We start from the raw sequence: 14008 nt of genomic DNA on the forward strand, positions 1-14008 counted from the left end.
GGAGTACCTAGTTCCAGATTTGGCCCCTAGGTGCCTCAGGTCCCAGCCCTAACCAGACTCTGTGGTCTCGACCGCCACTATGAAGAAGTCTTCCAACCCATCTTTTTGTCTATGGTTCCTCCGGACCAAGAGGGGAAAAAAAGCTGGATGCAGCAGGAAATCTCATTATCGCGACAGCAGCATCAGCATTCAAAGCCACCGACTCCCTTGCCATCCTGTCAAGGTACAACAGGGAGTTGTGGTATACGTTGGGGCCCATCCTCAACTTCCTCCGTGGCGATAAGGCTGAAGCCCTAGCCCTGTTTCACGAAGGGGGGGGGGTGATTTCCGACCATGCAATCACTGTTGCCCTTGACATTGTAAACTACGGCAGTGGTGTGGCCCTCTTTCGCCAGGGTTGGCTCAAGGACACCAACTTTAGCACGTATGTCCAGACCAAGTTAATTGACATGCAGTTCAATGGCGACAACTTGTTTTGGAAAGGCGATCAGTGACACTCTACAGGCCATAAAGACTGACACTGAGGCGGCGCATTCTCTGGGCACCCTGCAGTAGAGGAGGCTGTCCTTTCGCTCCTCCAAAAGAAGAGACTCGAGGGCATCGATTGGTTTCACCTCCTCTTATCGTCAGCCCTCCCGTTCCACTGCCCAGGAGTCTTATAGGGGACACTCCCAGAGCTACGGCTGTTGCACTCAGTGTCGTGGCCCCCCATCCAGGATGCAGACACCAAAGCAGACCTGAACCGGCCCAGCACCCGCACCCCCACTTCTGTACCCCAGTGGGAGGACGGCTATCGCAATTTGTCGATCAGTGGCGTAAGATCTCCTCAGGCAAATGGGTGCTCAATGTCCTTCAACAGGGGTATGCTTTGAAATTCCAGGACAAATGCCCTCGGATTCCTCCTGTCATGCAACAAGAACTGCACATGGCACAGCTGCTAACGGGGGGTTCAAGCCATGCTAAGCAAAGGGGCAAAAGAACCAATATCCCTTGGGCTCCAGAGTGTACTCCAGATATTTTCTTGTAAGGAAGAAGTCAGGAGGGTAGTGACCAATCCTAGGCTTGCGACGACTCAACAACTTCCTCAAGTCCCAAAGGTTCTGGGTGGTCATGTTGCAACACGTGCTTGACCAGCTGGAGAAAGGAGATTCCTGGCGACCCTCGATTTGGAAGATGCTTACTTCCACATCTCCATTCATCGCAAACACTGAAAGTTCCTGCGTTTCTTTGTTCAGGGGTGGCATTACCAATTGAGTGCCCTGCCCTTCGGTCTGAAATTGGCCCAGAGTGTATTCACCAAATGCTTTGCCCCAGTGCCAGCACATCTGCACTGTAAAGGGATCCATGTCTACCCATACCTGGACGATTGGCTCATCCAATCCTACTCTCACACGCTGGTAATCCAGCACACCGCAGACCATCCAGATCCTGACTTCACTAGGATTCTTGATCAACTATCAAAAGTCCTGCATGGTGCCATTTCAGAACACACTATTCCTGGGTGCCCAACTTAACACATTCTTGTGTCTAGCTACTCCCTCAGAAGAGAGGGTCAAGGCCATCCTGGGAAAGGTCCAGAGGCTATCGAAAGCTCTCATTGCAACAGTCCTGTCCAAGTCCCTGCAATACAGGCATGTGGACCGACGAGATCGCCCTCAATCGGGCATTCTGTCAAGCCCTGCAGTGGTGGTCAGTCTGTCTTCATGTGTTGCAGCACTCTCCATTTCAGGTCCCTATGTATAAGGCAACAGTCACAACCAATGCCTCCCTAGAGGGTTGGGGGGCCCACACAGGACATTCTCGCACCAGGAGGCTCTGGCTCCCAGAGGAAAATAAGTTGCACATCAATGTCCTGGAACTCTGGCCAGTCTTCTGGGCCCTCAGGTCTTTTCAGCCTCAGCTCCAGGGGAAGGTGGTGCAGGTCTTCATGGACAACACCACCACCATGATTACATCAGGAAGCAGGGCGGGGCACACTCTCCCTGTGGCACTGGGCTATTGCTCAACGCATGTTCCTCATCCTATTTCACATGGCAGGCGTCCAGAACACCATCGCAGACTCTCAGCAGGCAGCTGCATTCCTGCCATGCATCGGAGTTTCAGCAAGCACAAGTATCTTGTCTCTTCTCTTCACCGAGTGGGGTCTCCCTAAAATCGACCTCTTTGCGACCAACGCCAAGTGTCAAAAGTCTGCCAGCAGATATACTCAGCCAAGGAGTATGGGGGATGCCTACTCATTCCCTTGGGAGGGCCTCTTCATGTACCCTTTTCTACCGCTTCCACTGTTTCTACGTGTGAACAACACACTCCGATGCCGCTGCTGCAATATGATCCTCATTGCACCGGCATGGCCCAGGTAGATTTGGTACTTGGACCTTCCCCATCTGTCAGTGGTCCTACCCATCAAACTGCCTTCACTTCCGGAACTCCTCTGCAGAGGAGGAGGGTCAATCCTGCACCATGACCCAGCGTCTCTGAGCCTCATGGCCTGTCTCCTTCAGCCCTTGAATTTGGACGCTACTTGCTGCCTTTGGAATGCAAGGAAATTGTAGCCAAGGCCAGGTCCCCCTCTAAGCTTGCTTGCTACAAACACAAGTGGAAGCGCTTTACCGTGTGGTGCCTGCCACAGATGATTTCTCGGCTATGTGTGACAGTGCTACAGCTTCTCCCATACCTGCTCTCACTGGCCAAAGGGGGGCCTTGCCCACGTGTCTATCAAGTTCCACCTGGCTGCCATATCCCAGTACACCCGGACTCCAGGCAAGCTCTCCCTGTGGTCGTACAGGCTGGGTAAGGAGTTCCTCATGGGCCTCTTCAGAAAGTTTCATCCGGTGAGGGCGCCGGCCTCCGGGTGGGAGCTGATTTGTGATGCTGTCTAAACGGGGGCCTCAGTTTGAACCTATGCATCAGCCTCTTTGAAGGTTCTGGAAGACCGCCTTGTGGCAATCCCCTCGGCCAGGCAGGTTGGGCAGATGCAGGCTCTCTCCTGTAAGCCTCCATATTTGACCTTCCACTCAGCAAAGTTAGTTCTGCAAACTCATCCTTCCTTCAAGCCAAAGGTTCAGTCGGACTTTCATCTAAACAAGCCTTTGGTTTTACCAGTTTTCTTTGCAAATTGTCTTTGCCTGCTGAAAGGACGTTGCATTCTCTGGACGTTGCACGTACCCTGAAGTTTTACATTCCACGCATGAAGGACTTTCGAAAGACTTCTTAAAGTTACATCAATTTTGGACCTGTACGACATGGGAAGGCCCTGTCTAAGGCTTCCATCTCCAGGTTGCTCTCCGGCTGTATCTTGCATTGCTTCTGGACCGCCTGAGATCTCATTCCACCAGAGCCATTGCAGCGATGACAGCGTTTCTCTCTGGTGTTCCCCTGCTCGACAGGACTGCTACATGGACATGTACCCGAACCATCACAAGATTCTAATGTGTCGACAGGGATTCCAGGGAAGAGTCCTGGGTCGGCCAAGCAGTGCTGCGCAACCGGTTTGTTTGAGGCGAGTCTGTTCCAGGGGTAAGTGTATTGCTTCTGTGAGCCTTGCCACCTCCCATGGTTATGTTTATGTACTTCTGTGTAATCGTGTTCATGAGCATGTGAATCTATGCAAGACCCCATGCAGGAGAAGGCACATGTTACTTAACCTTAACTCTTATTCTCCAGCATGGGTCTTGCATGAAATCAAATGCAAACCCTCCCTCCTTACCCTCTCTGGCGCTTCTTGGTTCATACTGCCACTTTACGTGTGCTACCAGATCTAAAGATGGCCACCAGGGGTCGAGCTTAGTAGGACAAGTGTCATCAGCGGGGGCAGTATGACCCAAATTGACACTGATAGGCTATAGATGGGACAAGCAGTTTTTAGCTGAAAGATAAACTGTTTTAATTTAACCAAGGATTTCCAGCCTGACGACTGGGAATATTCATGAGCATGTGAATCTATGCAAGACCCATGCTGGAGAACAAGAGTTACACATAAGTAACTTGTTCCTTTTCATTATGGCAGGGAATTATTTGATGTTATGTTTTATACCACGCACCGCTACCACCCCTGGGCAGTTTACAGGTGCTCACGTGGCTCTGCAAGAGAAGAGGACTGGGTGTGTTGGTGTTGATAGGCTGATAGGATAGGTTCAAAACCAGGAGGAACTGGCATTTGTGAGTGTTGTCTTGCCTGCAGGAGTTGGCCCGGGAGGCCCTGTGTGTTGTAACCGTATAGGTACGACTCAGTACCTTGTATGTGTGCTGGTATTTGTGTTGGATGTGTGCGTCATGTGATGTTATGGTGGGCTTGTGGTCCTGAACACTGGTTAGTTGTAGCCACAAGGGTCCCGAGTCACGGAAAGCTGTTAGGTGTTCAATATAGAATGTCAGTATGTATCTGTGTAGAGTCCACGGAATATGGACTATGTGCAGGGGTGTTTTCTCTAGTGTTTCAGGAATTTCAGAGGTATGTTAGGTTGTGAGCATTAGATTAATTCTCTGTGTGTTTGTGTAGTAATGCTAGCTCCTAGTCGTGTGTAGTGGCATGTGTTATGTTGGAGGAGCAGGAAGGGGGAGATAGGTTAGTAGGTTGGTTGGCTTGATGATGCCTCTGGCGTGTGCCTTTGGTTGCCGCTCAATGATATCTACCAACGTTCTTGGTTGTTGTTAGTCGGCCAATCTTGCCTCCTCTACTGACCCTGGAAGCTGACTTCCCCAGTGTGTTTGGTGGCAGAAGATTGGTTGTTTCCGGTTATTTGTTCGGGTTTATCTTGGCAGTGCGGTGTGGCCCTGTTGTGTGGTTGACTGCTGAATGGGTGTGTGGTTGGTCTTAAAATATATAGAGGAAGTGATGCTTGGCTAGGTGCCCCTAGTTGGGCGAGTTTGGGGAATGCTTAGGCTTTACTGCTTTTACCTTTTCTGGTTTTCTTAGTGAATAAATTGCATATGGGATGTGTCACTAAATCGGTCTGTTGTTGGGCAGTTTGCTCTTCACTTATCACTCTAGTTTGGGCATGGTTGGGTGGGACAGGGCTGTTGGTGGTTCAGGTGCAGTGCCCTGGTGCACTTTGATTCTTCTGCTGTTCATCTGCAACCTTGTCCATTAGTGTTTCTTTTGGTCTGCAATGTTTTTCTGTCGTCTCCCTTTTGTTCTTGTCATTGTCTGCTGAATTACCAGGTTTTGAGTCGTTTCCTGAAGGCGATGTGGTCTTCTGTGGTTCTGATTTCTTTGGGCATGGTGTTCCAAAGTTCAGCAATTAGGCTTGAGAATGCTGTTCCTCCGAATTTCCTTTTTCCGTATTGTTTTGTCTCCATTTGTAGGTTGTTGCTTGATCTTAGGACCCATCTTGGCTGATAGCGGCTGATCTTGGCTGGAGGAATTCAGCTCCTTATCTGTGTAAGGCTTTGTGGGCGATGTAGAGGGCTTTGAATTTGATGTGTGTTTTTTTTTACTGGTAGCCAGTGAAGGCTTTTTAGAGCTGGGTTGATGGGGTCTCTTCTGTTTAATATTAGTAGAATCCTAGCTGCCGTGTTTCAGACCCTTTGAAGTTTCTTGGTGTGTTTTTCCGGCATTCCTAGGTAGAGGATGTTTGCATAGTCAATTCTTGGTAGTATCAGGAATATGATTGTCAGGGTTATCTGAGGGAAGCAGAGGTATTGGAGCAGTCCCCTGAGTAGTCTTAGGAGGTAGAAGCACTTTTTAGTGATTGCAGTAACTTGCGGTTACACTTGTCCATGAATATGCCTAGGTTATTGACTACGTTGGAAGTCTCCAGTTGTGCTCCCATGCTGGCTGGCTGGCCGGCCAGTCCAGTTATGGGTTGGTTGAATTATTTTCTGTGGGTAAGAATATTTTCTGTTTTTGCCGGGTTCAGTTTGAGGTTCGTTGTCACCCAGTTGTAGATGTCTGTGAGCCAGTTGAGGCAGTTATTTTGTTCCTGGGTCATGGTCTCTTTCATAATCTGCATCGTCTGTCGTGTGTCGTCTGCATAGATGTAGGTGGTTAGTCCATGGCTTCGAATGATTTTCACCTGGGGGCACGTGTAGATGTTGAAAAGCAGGGAGAGAGGTTGGATCCCTGTGGAACTCTGCAGAAGTTGTTGGTGTTTGAAATTAACTGTGGTATGTAGGTTCTTTCAATTCTATGTGTTAGGAATGAGGTAAGCCGCCTTAGTGCGGATTCATGTATGCCATTCCATCAGTCTTTTTATTAGTGTTGCGTGGTTAATTCTGTCAAAAGCCGCAGATATGTCCAATAGTATGAGGACCGATTGGGCACTGTTGTCTGCATTTTATTTTCATGTTGTTCCATATCGATAGGAGCGCTGATTCTGTTCCTCTTGTTGGGCTGAAGCCAACTTGTGACTGGTCGAGTATTCCTTGTGTTTCTATGGATTTATGTAGGATCTTGTATACATGGTTCTTCAGGATCTTAGCTGTGTCGGGCAAGTTGGATATCGGTCTGTAGTTGCTGTATGCTGATTTGAAAGATGTTGGTACGATTCCTGTTTTGAGTGACAGGTTCATTAGGTCTCGGAAGTGTTGCAGGGGTTCTGTGGTTGAGTATTTCTTTGAAGATGTCTGGGGTGGCAGGGGTCCCTTGGAGATCCTGCATGGTTGCCATCCTTGATCAGTGTGGAGCAGGTTTCTTCAGCGATTGGTTCTAGGCAGGTGAGTCTTGCTGTAGTTTGTGTTTCAGCAGTTGTGATTGTATTAGCGCAGGTTATGTTGATGGTCTGTTGGATTGTTTCTATTTTTGATCTTAGGTGGTTGAGGATGCTGTCAGACAGTGTTTGTGTCGGGATGTCTGCTTTCTTGCAGGATAAGTATGTGTTTTTTTTTAATCTCTGATTCTGAAGAGTTCTTCCTGTGGGTTGTTTGCAGATTCAATTATTGTGGTGTAGCATTTTTTTGTTGTTGCTTCGAGTACTGTTAATTAGTATAGTCTGAGCTCTCTTTGGTAATTGTCTTGTCGGTTGTACTGTTCTCTCCACGTTTTTTCTATTTTTCGGTTTTGTTTTTTTAGTTTTTCAGCTCTTCTCTGAATCATTTTGCAGCCAGCTTTCTTGGTGTGGCTTTGAAAGGTTTTTCTGGTTCCAGGTGGTTCGGTAATCCAAGTGTTGAGTGTTTTTTCTGCTACGTCTGGGGTTTTTTTGGTTGGCTCTGTGGTGCTTGGTAGGGTTGAATCTAGTAAGTTTGTTAAAGACTCCAGGTCTATGTTCTTCGCGTTTCTTTTCTTGCTGGCGTGGAATATTTCCTTTCCCTCTAGTAGGCGGGCTTGTAGTTGGGTAATGGTCGCTCCATACCATTGGTACAGGTGGTGTGGACGCGCATAGTCCTTCTCTGCAGAAGATTGTGGCCAGGGTGTGTCTGGCATTGTGGGTGGATCCAATTACTATTTGCTTGAAGTGCAGAGTTTTCAGGAGTGTGCAGAGTGAGTTCGCTGAGGTTTTGTTTTTTTTTAACCAAATGTTGGAGTCTCCCAGAATGACTAGGTTGTCGTGGTCGGTTGATAAAAATGGCAATGGAGTCTGCTAGGTTTGTCGCAAAGTTCGGGTTGTAGGACGGTGGTCTGTAGATCAGGAGGAACAAACACTATGTTGGTTTGGCCGTTGAGTTAAATCTTGATGAGGATGGATTCAGTCATGACTGTCGGTTAAGTGGTGCAGCTCGGATGTGCTCTGTGTATCATTGCGATTCCGCCTCCTCTTCGGTTTTCTCGGTTGACGTGTATTAATTTGAAATTGTCCGGTATGGCATAATATGTCAAAATAGCCCTCATACTTGCTACCCTGCAGTAATGTGTTGTGTTTAGAAATATGGATCAAAAGGTAGTAAGATTTCCTTTACACTTTTTGCAACCATTTTAAAAACATGCCTGCAGGTGGTTATACATACTTCCTGTCGATTCTGGTGGCATATCTGCTTGACATCCCGAACTTGAATAAGTAACATACTTGTACAAAACCTCTTGCTCTTTACACGTCGAAACGAGTGCTGAGAAGGATATCATGTATTCGTTTGCCTTTGTTTTGTGAGCAAAAGCTGTATCGCACTTATTGTAGGCAGGCAAAAATACAGGCAGGAAGGCGTGCTACTTCCGATGTGGAATGTTGCCATTCCAGGTTCTCTGCCATGTCACCGGAGCACTTCCTGTAAGCCCTTGTCGAATCTTGACATTATACAATGTGCCATCTGACTTGTAACAACTCGCCCACTTAAACACTCCAAGTCCAGTGTATATGCAAGTATGTAAACAGAAAGCCATATTTATTTTTTCATACTTAAATGATTAAAAAGGGATTTATTTTGTTTATTTATGATTAGAATTTTTTTATTTTTTTTACAGATGCCCTAAAGTGTCTGTGTGCTTATCATATATGCTATATCTGTTCTGTCACCCAATTCCTTTGTGTGTCGTTTAATTTGCTGTTGTGCTGGTGCTGCTGTGTTCTTGTCTTTGCTAATTGTGTTTGGTGTAAGTGCATGATTAACAGCAGACATTGCAAGACTCGGGGTGAAGTGTGCTACTTGCCTTCTTTCCATAGGCCTTACTACCGGAGCCGCGAGCAGTGCATACAGATTCCTACAGGAGGATTGGGCGCCTTTGAAAGCTCAACTGCATGAATGCCCTCCTTCCACTAACAGACACTAATAATTAAAACTGGCATAAGCTGAGAAATGTTTGCACAGGGAAGAAATGACTGAAGCGTCCATTTTTTTTATCGAGCCGCCTGCAGTATTATTGGTCATTTTTTAATTTATTTGTCTAGAACCCTTATTTTTTTAGGGAAAAGATAATTTTATTTTGTTGTCTAAAATCATTTTACTTATTTATTTGAGAGATTTGCTTTTCATCGACAAAAAAATGTACTTTTCCTTTTGTCTTCATGCATGCTGTAAGGCAACCGGACCGTTTTGTATATGGCATTTGTATAAAATACACTTTATTTATACTGAATTTGTACAAACTGTATGATAATTTTTCCCAAAGGAAAGAGCATTTGATGTTCAGAGTAAATAAAGAGAGGTTTTAAATACCACAGGTATTTTCTTTGTCTTATTGATTATGCACTTTTGTATAACTAATGAAATCCCAGCTAGTGTGTGAACTCTTTCAAAAAGCAACAGCTGTTACCTCGAGATTCCCATAAAAATGTAGGGGACAAAATCACAATTGGCTGCCCCTGGAATGTGGAACCGTCCTCCTTTTTAATCATCAACTTCATGGTATCATGAGGTCACGTACAACCAGGGGCGTTGCTAGGTGGGGGGGGGCTAAGGGGGCTAAAGCCCCTGATCTTTTGGTTGTAGCCTCGGATAGAATCTCAGGAGCTACAGCCAAGACTAGCTAGCCCCCAGTTCCAACAGTACCGACATCAGCTTAGCCCCAGGTCTTTTCCAGACCTAGCAACCCCCCTGCTTACAACTAAAGTAGTTTTGGTTTCCCCAAGTTTTCTTTTTATCAGTGGTAAAGTTGATTCTGTCCTTTGGGGACCCACTGTAATTACACTGCCTCTTTCTTTAACCACAGCTTACCAACCTATTCTGTGTCGTGCTGTATAAAACCCTGCATTAATTCACCTGTTAAACTTTTTGCTGTTTTTCATAATCGACTCACCAAAGCCATACTGTCTAGCAAGTGCATATGTTCTTTAATGTTGGTTCTGTTTGTGAAAGCCATGTTCCTGTTTTATGGAAAAACTGGTCTGCATCCAAATATAAAAAGCAGCCATTTTATATCTTGTCTATCTAAAAGTCAGAGCAATTTATTTGAAATGTATCTTTTTTATACATTTTTGTTGTTGTTACATAACTCTATTCAGCGATCACCATAAAAGCATAAAACATTAAAAGTTAAAGATTAAAACAGTAATACATCAAACTCAGAGTGCCATTACTGAAAATGCATGCCACATAGCAAAGAAAAACATCAATTCCCTTAAGCGTTTAACATAATCCCTGGGAGCACTCTGCATAAATCACAATCCTAAGGTTCCTCAGCAAGTAGGTAAAATAATCACAGTACACCAGGATCAACCGTAGTCGCATAACGGAGGAACAGGCATGATGTTACACATGTGAATGCTTTTTACCCAAATTCATGCTTCATTTTCCTTGCAAGCCGTGATAGAATTTCACCCCTCGTTTAACATTGCTTTAGCCCTTCTCAGCCAGGCCCTGTGGATGTACTTTGCTACAAAGTGGGCTACGTTCAAATTATCAGAGGATCTACACAGCTGCATGGCCTCACTAGTTAACGAAAAGGTTTAAAAGCTGAAACAAAGGATTCAAGTATCTAGTCCTGAGATCTTTTAGGCCTTAGCATGTTCACATGAAATGGAGAGTAGTTTCCATATTTGCCCCGCAGAGCGGACAATCACTGCTGTGGTTCCTGCCCCATCGAGTGGTATAATTCAGCACCGCGAGGCAGCCCAACCGAAATCTGAAATACAGAGCACGAGCGTATGCTGGAGCTATTGCGTCCAAATATTCTTCCAAACCCGTAGTTGGCTTGAAATTAAGATAGTATGGTCTGCTGGCCAGCGCCAGGCACTTCATTAACGCCCTGCTTCGCTTGTATCTCACAAAAGCAGCTTTCACCCTTGCCTTTGCTTCCCTTTCCATATTATTTGGGTTGTCCCAAAGATCAGACAAACCCAAAAGGGCGAGCAATTTCTTACATGAGCAAACCAATTAAGCGTTTGCCAACCCCCCCAATGTCATGACATACTTGATGGCCTCTCTGTATTGCCCCAGCTCCTGTCTTCCCCAGAGCCAGTAGTTGGTCGTTCTGATCCCGACATCTTCTCCAAGTGGAGGCAGATCGCATTCCATGTGAGTTGTCACGCTTGGTGTACTTTGAGGCAACAACGGGGTGCTTTTCAGAAATATGTTTCTGATGTTTGTTAATCTGCTTAGAATCACATGCTGTGCATAGGTCCGACATCCAGTGGTCACTGCGGAGTATTGCATTTTGTTTTTCGTAGTCGAAAAGGGGACGTCGACAAGGCGTGTCTAACACTATCCCTATAGTGACGTGCGTTGTACCCACAATCCCTCACGCGTCGAGGTCCCTCAGATTGTTTTTTTCCGCCCAGTTTCTGGTCGCCTTTCGCGGAGCTCCTAGAGAGACATTGCTATACTTACCACGGACCTCGGTCCTTTTGTCATAACTTAATATAAACTGATAACGATCCCTCCCCCTCGACGTTAGCTGTGAAGCTGTTTCTCCGCCGAACTGATTTTCGACGGAGAGGAAGAGCGGAGGAGATCCTTCGGCGCTGCCGAACACGTGGCCTGGCCTTGACGGCCAACTTACAGTAGGGAGAGTGGGGGTTAGAACTTTGTCTCTTCTCTTTGAGAATGTCTTTCTTTCTCCCTTTTCTTTCCCTTGGGGTTGTTATCGCCAGCTATTATTGCCTCAGCTATGGAGAGGACACCATTTAAGTTTTGCCCACGCTGCAGGGGCAAATATACTTGGAAAGATAAGCACAAGCTCTGTAATCGTTGCTTACCCCTCGATCACATAGAGAACAGCTGCGCAGCCTGCAAGCTCTTAAAACCCAGGACTCTTAAAGAACGTAGGGTTAAGAGGTGGGCGGACTACGCGATGTCGAAGTCAGTTTCCTCACCCGCTGCCGCTGTTACTGAAAGTGACGAGGAGTGCGATAACTCGACGTCCGTTACGGAAGTCATGAACCCCCAGAAGGAGCGCTCCCGCTCCTCGTCGTCCGTCCCCGGCCCCGACGGGCTCGGCTCACGCCCTGCTTATGGAGATGAACACCCCGGCGACAAGGACGCACACAAACCCCATAAGGCTAAACACACTACCCACGGCTCTTCTTCGTCGAGAACGAAGGATCCATCAGCGCCGAAGGGGACGCAGGGCACTCCGGCGTCTACCGCAGACCGTAAAGGTCACAAGCCCCACCCGCAAACGCAGCCGCGACCAGCGATTGGGCTTCCATCTAACACGGGCGCTACCCCAAAAACATCCGACGCAATGCTCCATAGAGCGACCGTCGAGGTACAACGCGCAACGCACACAACGTCGACACCAGAGCCCTCGACGGACAAAATCGTGGCCGAGAGCCTAGCGAGAATTGTCACCGAGGACAAACGTACGCGGACGACGAAACAAACGTCGAATACCGCATCGAAAAAACACAGAAGTAGCCAGGAACTGCCCCTTTCTCCAAAGGACGCTTCCGAACTACCTGAAGGCTTTTCAGAAGGAGACGGGAACCTCTCGTCGACGTTGTGGGAGCGTTCGAAACGATTCGAAGGCGAAAACACTAATTTCCCCCCTCTAGACTATTCAGGGGTACCCCATGAGACCCTTGAAAGACTCCATTCTTGCATGGAGAAAATGGAAAGGTTTCTAGGAAACCAAGACCCACCCACTCACAAAAGACAAAGAGAATGGCCACAGGATGACCCTAGAGTCAAGATTCCTAGGCTGGTTGACCTCACTGAGGAGGAGCAATACCTCCAAGAAGATGAGTGGTGTTTGGGTGGAGAAGAAGAGGTAGAACTTGAGGAAGAGGGGTTCGAAGAAGATCCTTACACCACTGCTACAGGGTTTGAAGAGGATACAGCTACCTCGCAGCCCTGGCATTCACCGTCAGTGCAGCCTTGGCAATCCCCATCAGTACATTCAGACCCTGATGCCTTTCTCCCTTCGCCTCTCAAGGATTCACATGGGAACTCCTCTCCCATAGATGACCAACCTTCCCTCAATGCACTATTGCGCAAGGCAGCAGCGCATTTTGAGATTGATACAGGGGAAACGCTTCCAGACATTGACTTTGTAGAAAAAGTCATCAAAGAAAAAGCCCCTGTTAGCCAATCTATTCCACTCCTGGCTTCTATTAAAAGAAGAATTTCTCCTTCCCTTACTAACCCAGCTTTAGTAAGAGGGGTCAACCCTAGAATAGAAAAGCTCTTCAGCCCTTCATCCTCTGACCCTTTATACATCAGAGGACACTCTATTCCTGACTCCCTTGTGGTTACCAACACAAAGAAAAGAGCAGGGGTGCCACTATCCACTAGTGAAGCACCTCCAGACAAAGAAGGCAAAAAACTCTACGCACTGGGGAAGAGAATCACGACCTCCGCCGCCTTCTCTACTAGAATTGCTAATAACAACTCACTTTTAGCTAGCTACGCAGATGCACAGTGGAACAAGCTGCGCAGCGAAGCAGAGGAAGCACCTGAACCTCTGCGTTCTCGCCTGCTAGCTATAATATCAGAGGGCACACTGGTAAACCAGGGCATCGTTAAAAACTCCCTAGATGCCGCTGAGACGGCTGGCCGCTCCCTAGTGCAGGGAATACTTCTCAAGCGCCACGTTTGGCTACGCAATTCAGGTTTTAAGCCCGAAACCCAAGCCTCCCTCATAAATAAACCCATTGAACAGACGCATCTGTTTGGGAAAGCAGTAGATGAGGCCCTAGAACATGCTAAAAAAGAGTTTGATACCATCAAAACTCTGGATCAAATTTCTAGGCCCCCTAACAGGCGAGGCTATGGTAATAAACGCTCCTTTCGTGGCCAAAGACAGCAGCAGAACCACCAACAACAACAATATTACTCTGGCTCCAACTGGCCCACTAACCAGGGTAACACCCAGTTCAGTCAAAGAGGCCAACGCCGTGGCAAAGGAAGAGGTCGTGGCTCCAGCCCCAGAGGTTCCACGCCCAATACCAGCAAATGACCCGAAAATTCGGGTCCCCTCCCATGCATCACCGGTCGGGGGCCGGCTAACATCGTTCCTTTCAGCATGGGAGGGAATCACGTCAGACCGTTGGGTATTATCCACCATAGCCCACGGATACTGCATCGAGTTCAACGGTTCCCCGAAGTAAAACCCCCACGGAACCGGCGCATGACACCGCAACACCTCTCCATTCTTCTTCAAGAGGTGGAAGAACTACTGAAGAAAGAAGCTATAGAGCCCGTCCCCCTATCACAGGTAACAGAAGGTATTTATTCAGTGTACTTCCTTGTACCCAAAAAGGAC

General features: G+C 47.3%; 1 protein-coding gene across 4 annotated transcripts in view; it reads left to right on the forward strand.

Annotated features, from left to right (window-relative positions):
* The window catches only part of NIN (ninein), a 429800-nt gene that overhangs the window by 367118 nt on the left and 48674 nt on the right, over positions 1-14008 (forward strand). The window contains exon 28 of one of the 4 annotated variants that reach the window (XM_069638958.1): positions 8532-9026. The exons of the other annotated variants lie outside the window; for them this stretch is intronic. Within the exon in view, the coding sequence (XP_069495059.1) occupies positions 8532-8594 (63 nt within the window). The 3' untranslated portion in view covers positions 8595-9026. Of the gene's footprint in view, positions 1-8531; positions 9027-14008 lie in introns of those variants that run through there. 4 annotated transcript variants of the gene reach the window in all.

This window comes from Ambystoma mexicanum, chromosome 14 (genome assembly GCF_040938575.1).
Source record: "Ambystoma mexicanum isolate Mex_15411 chromosome 14, UKY_AmexF1_1, whole genome shotgun sequence".
NCBI lineage: Eukaryota > Metazoa > Chordata > Amphibia > Caudata > Ambystomatidae > Ambystoma > Ambystoma mexicanum.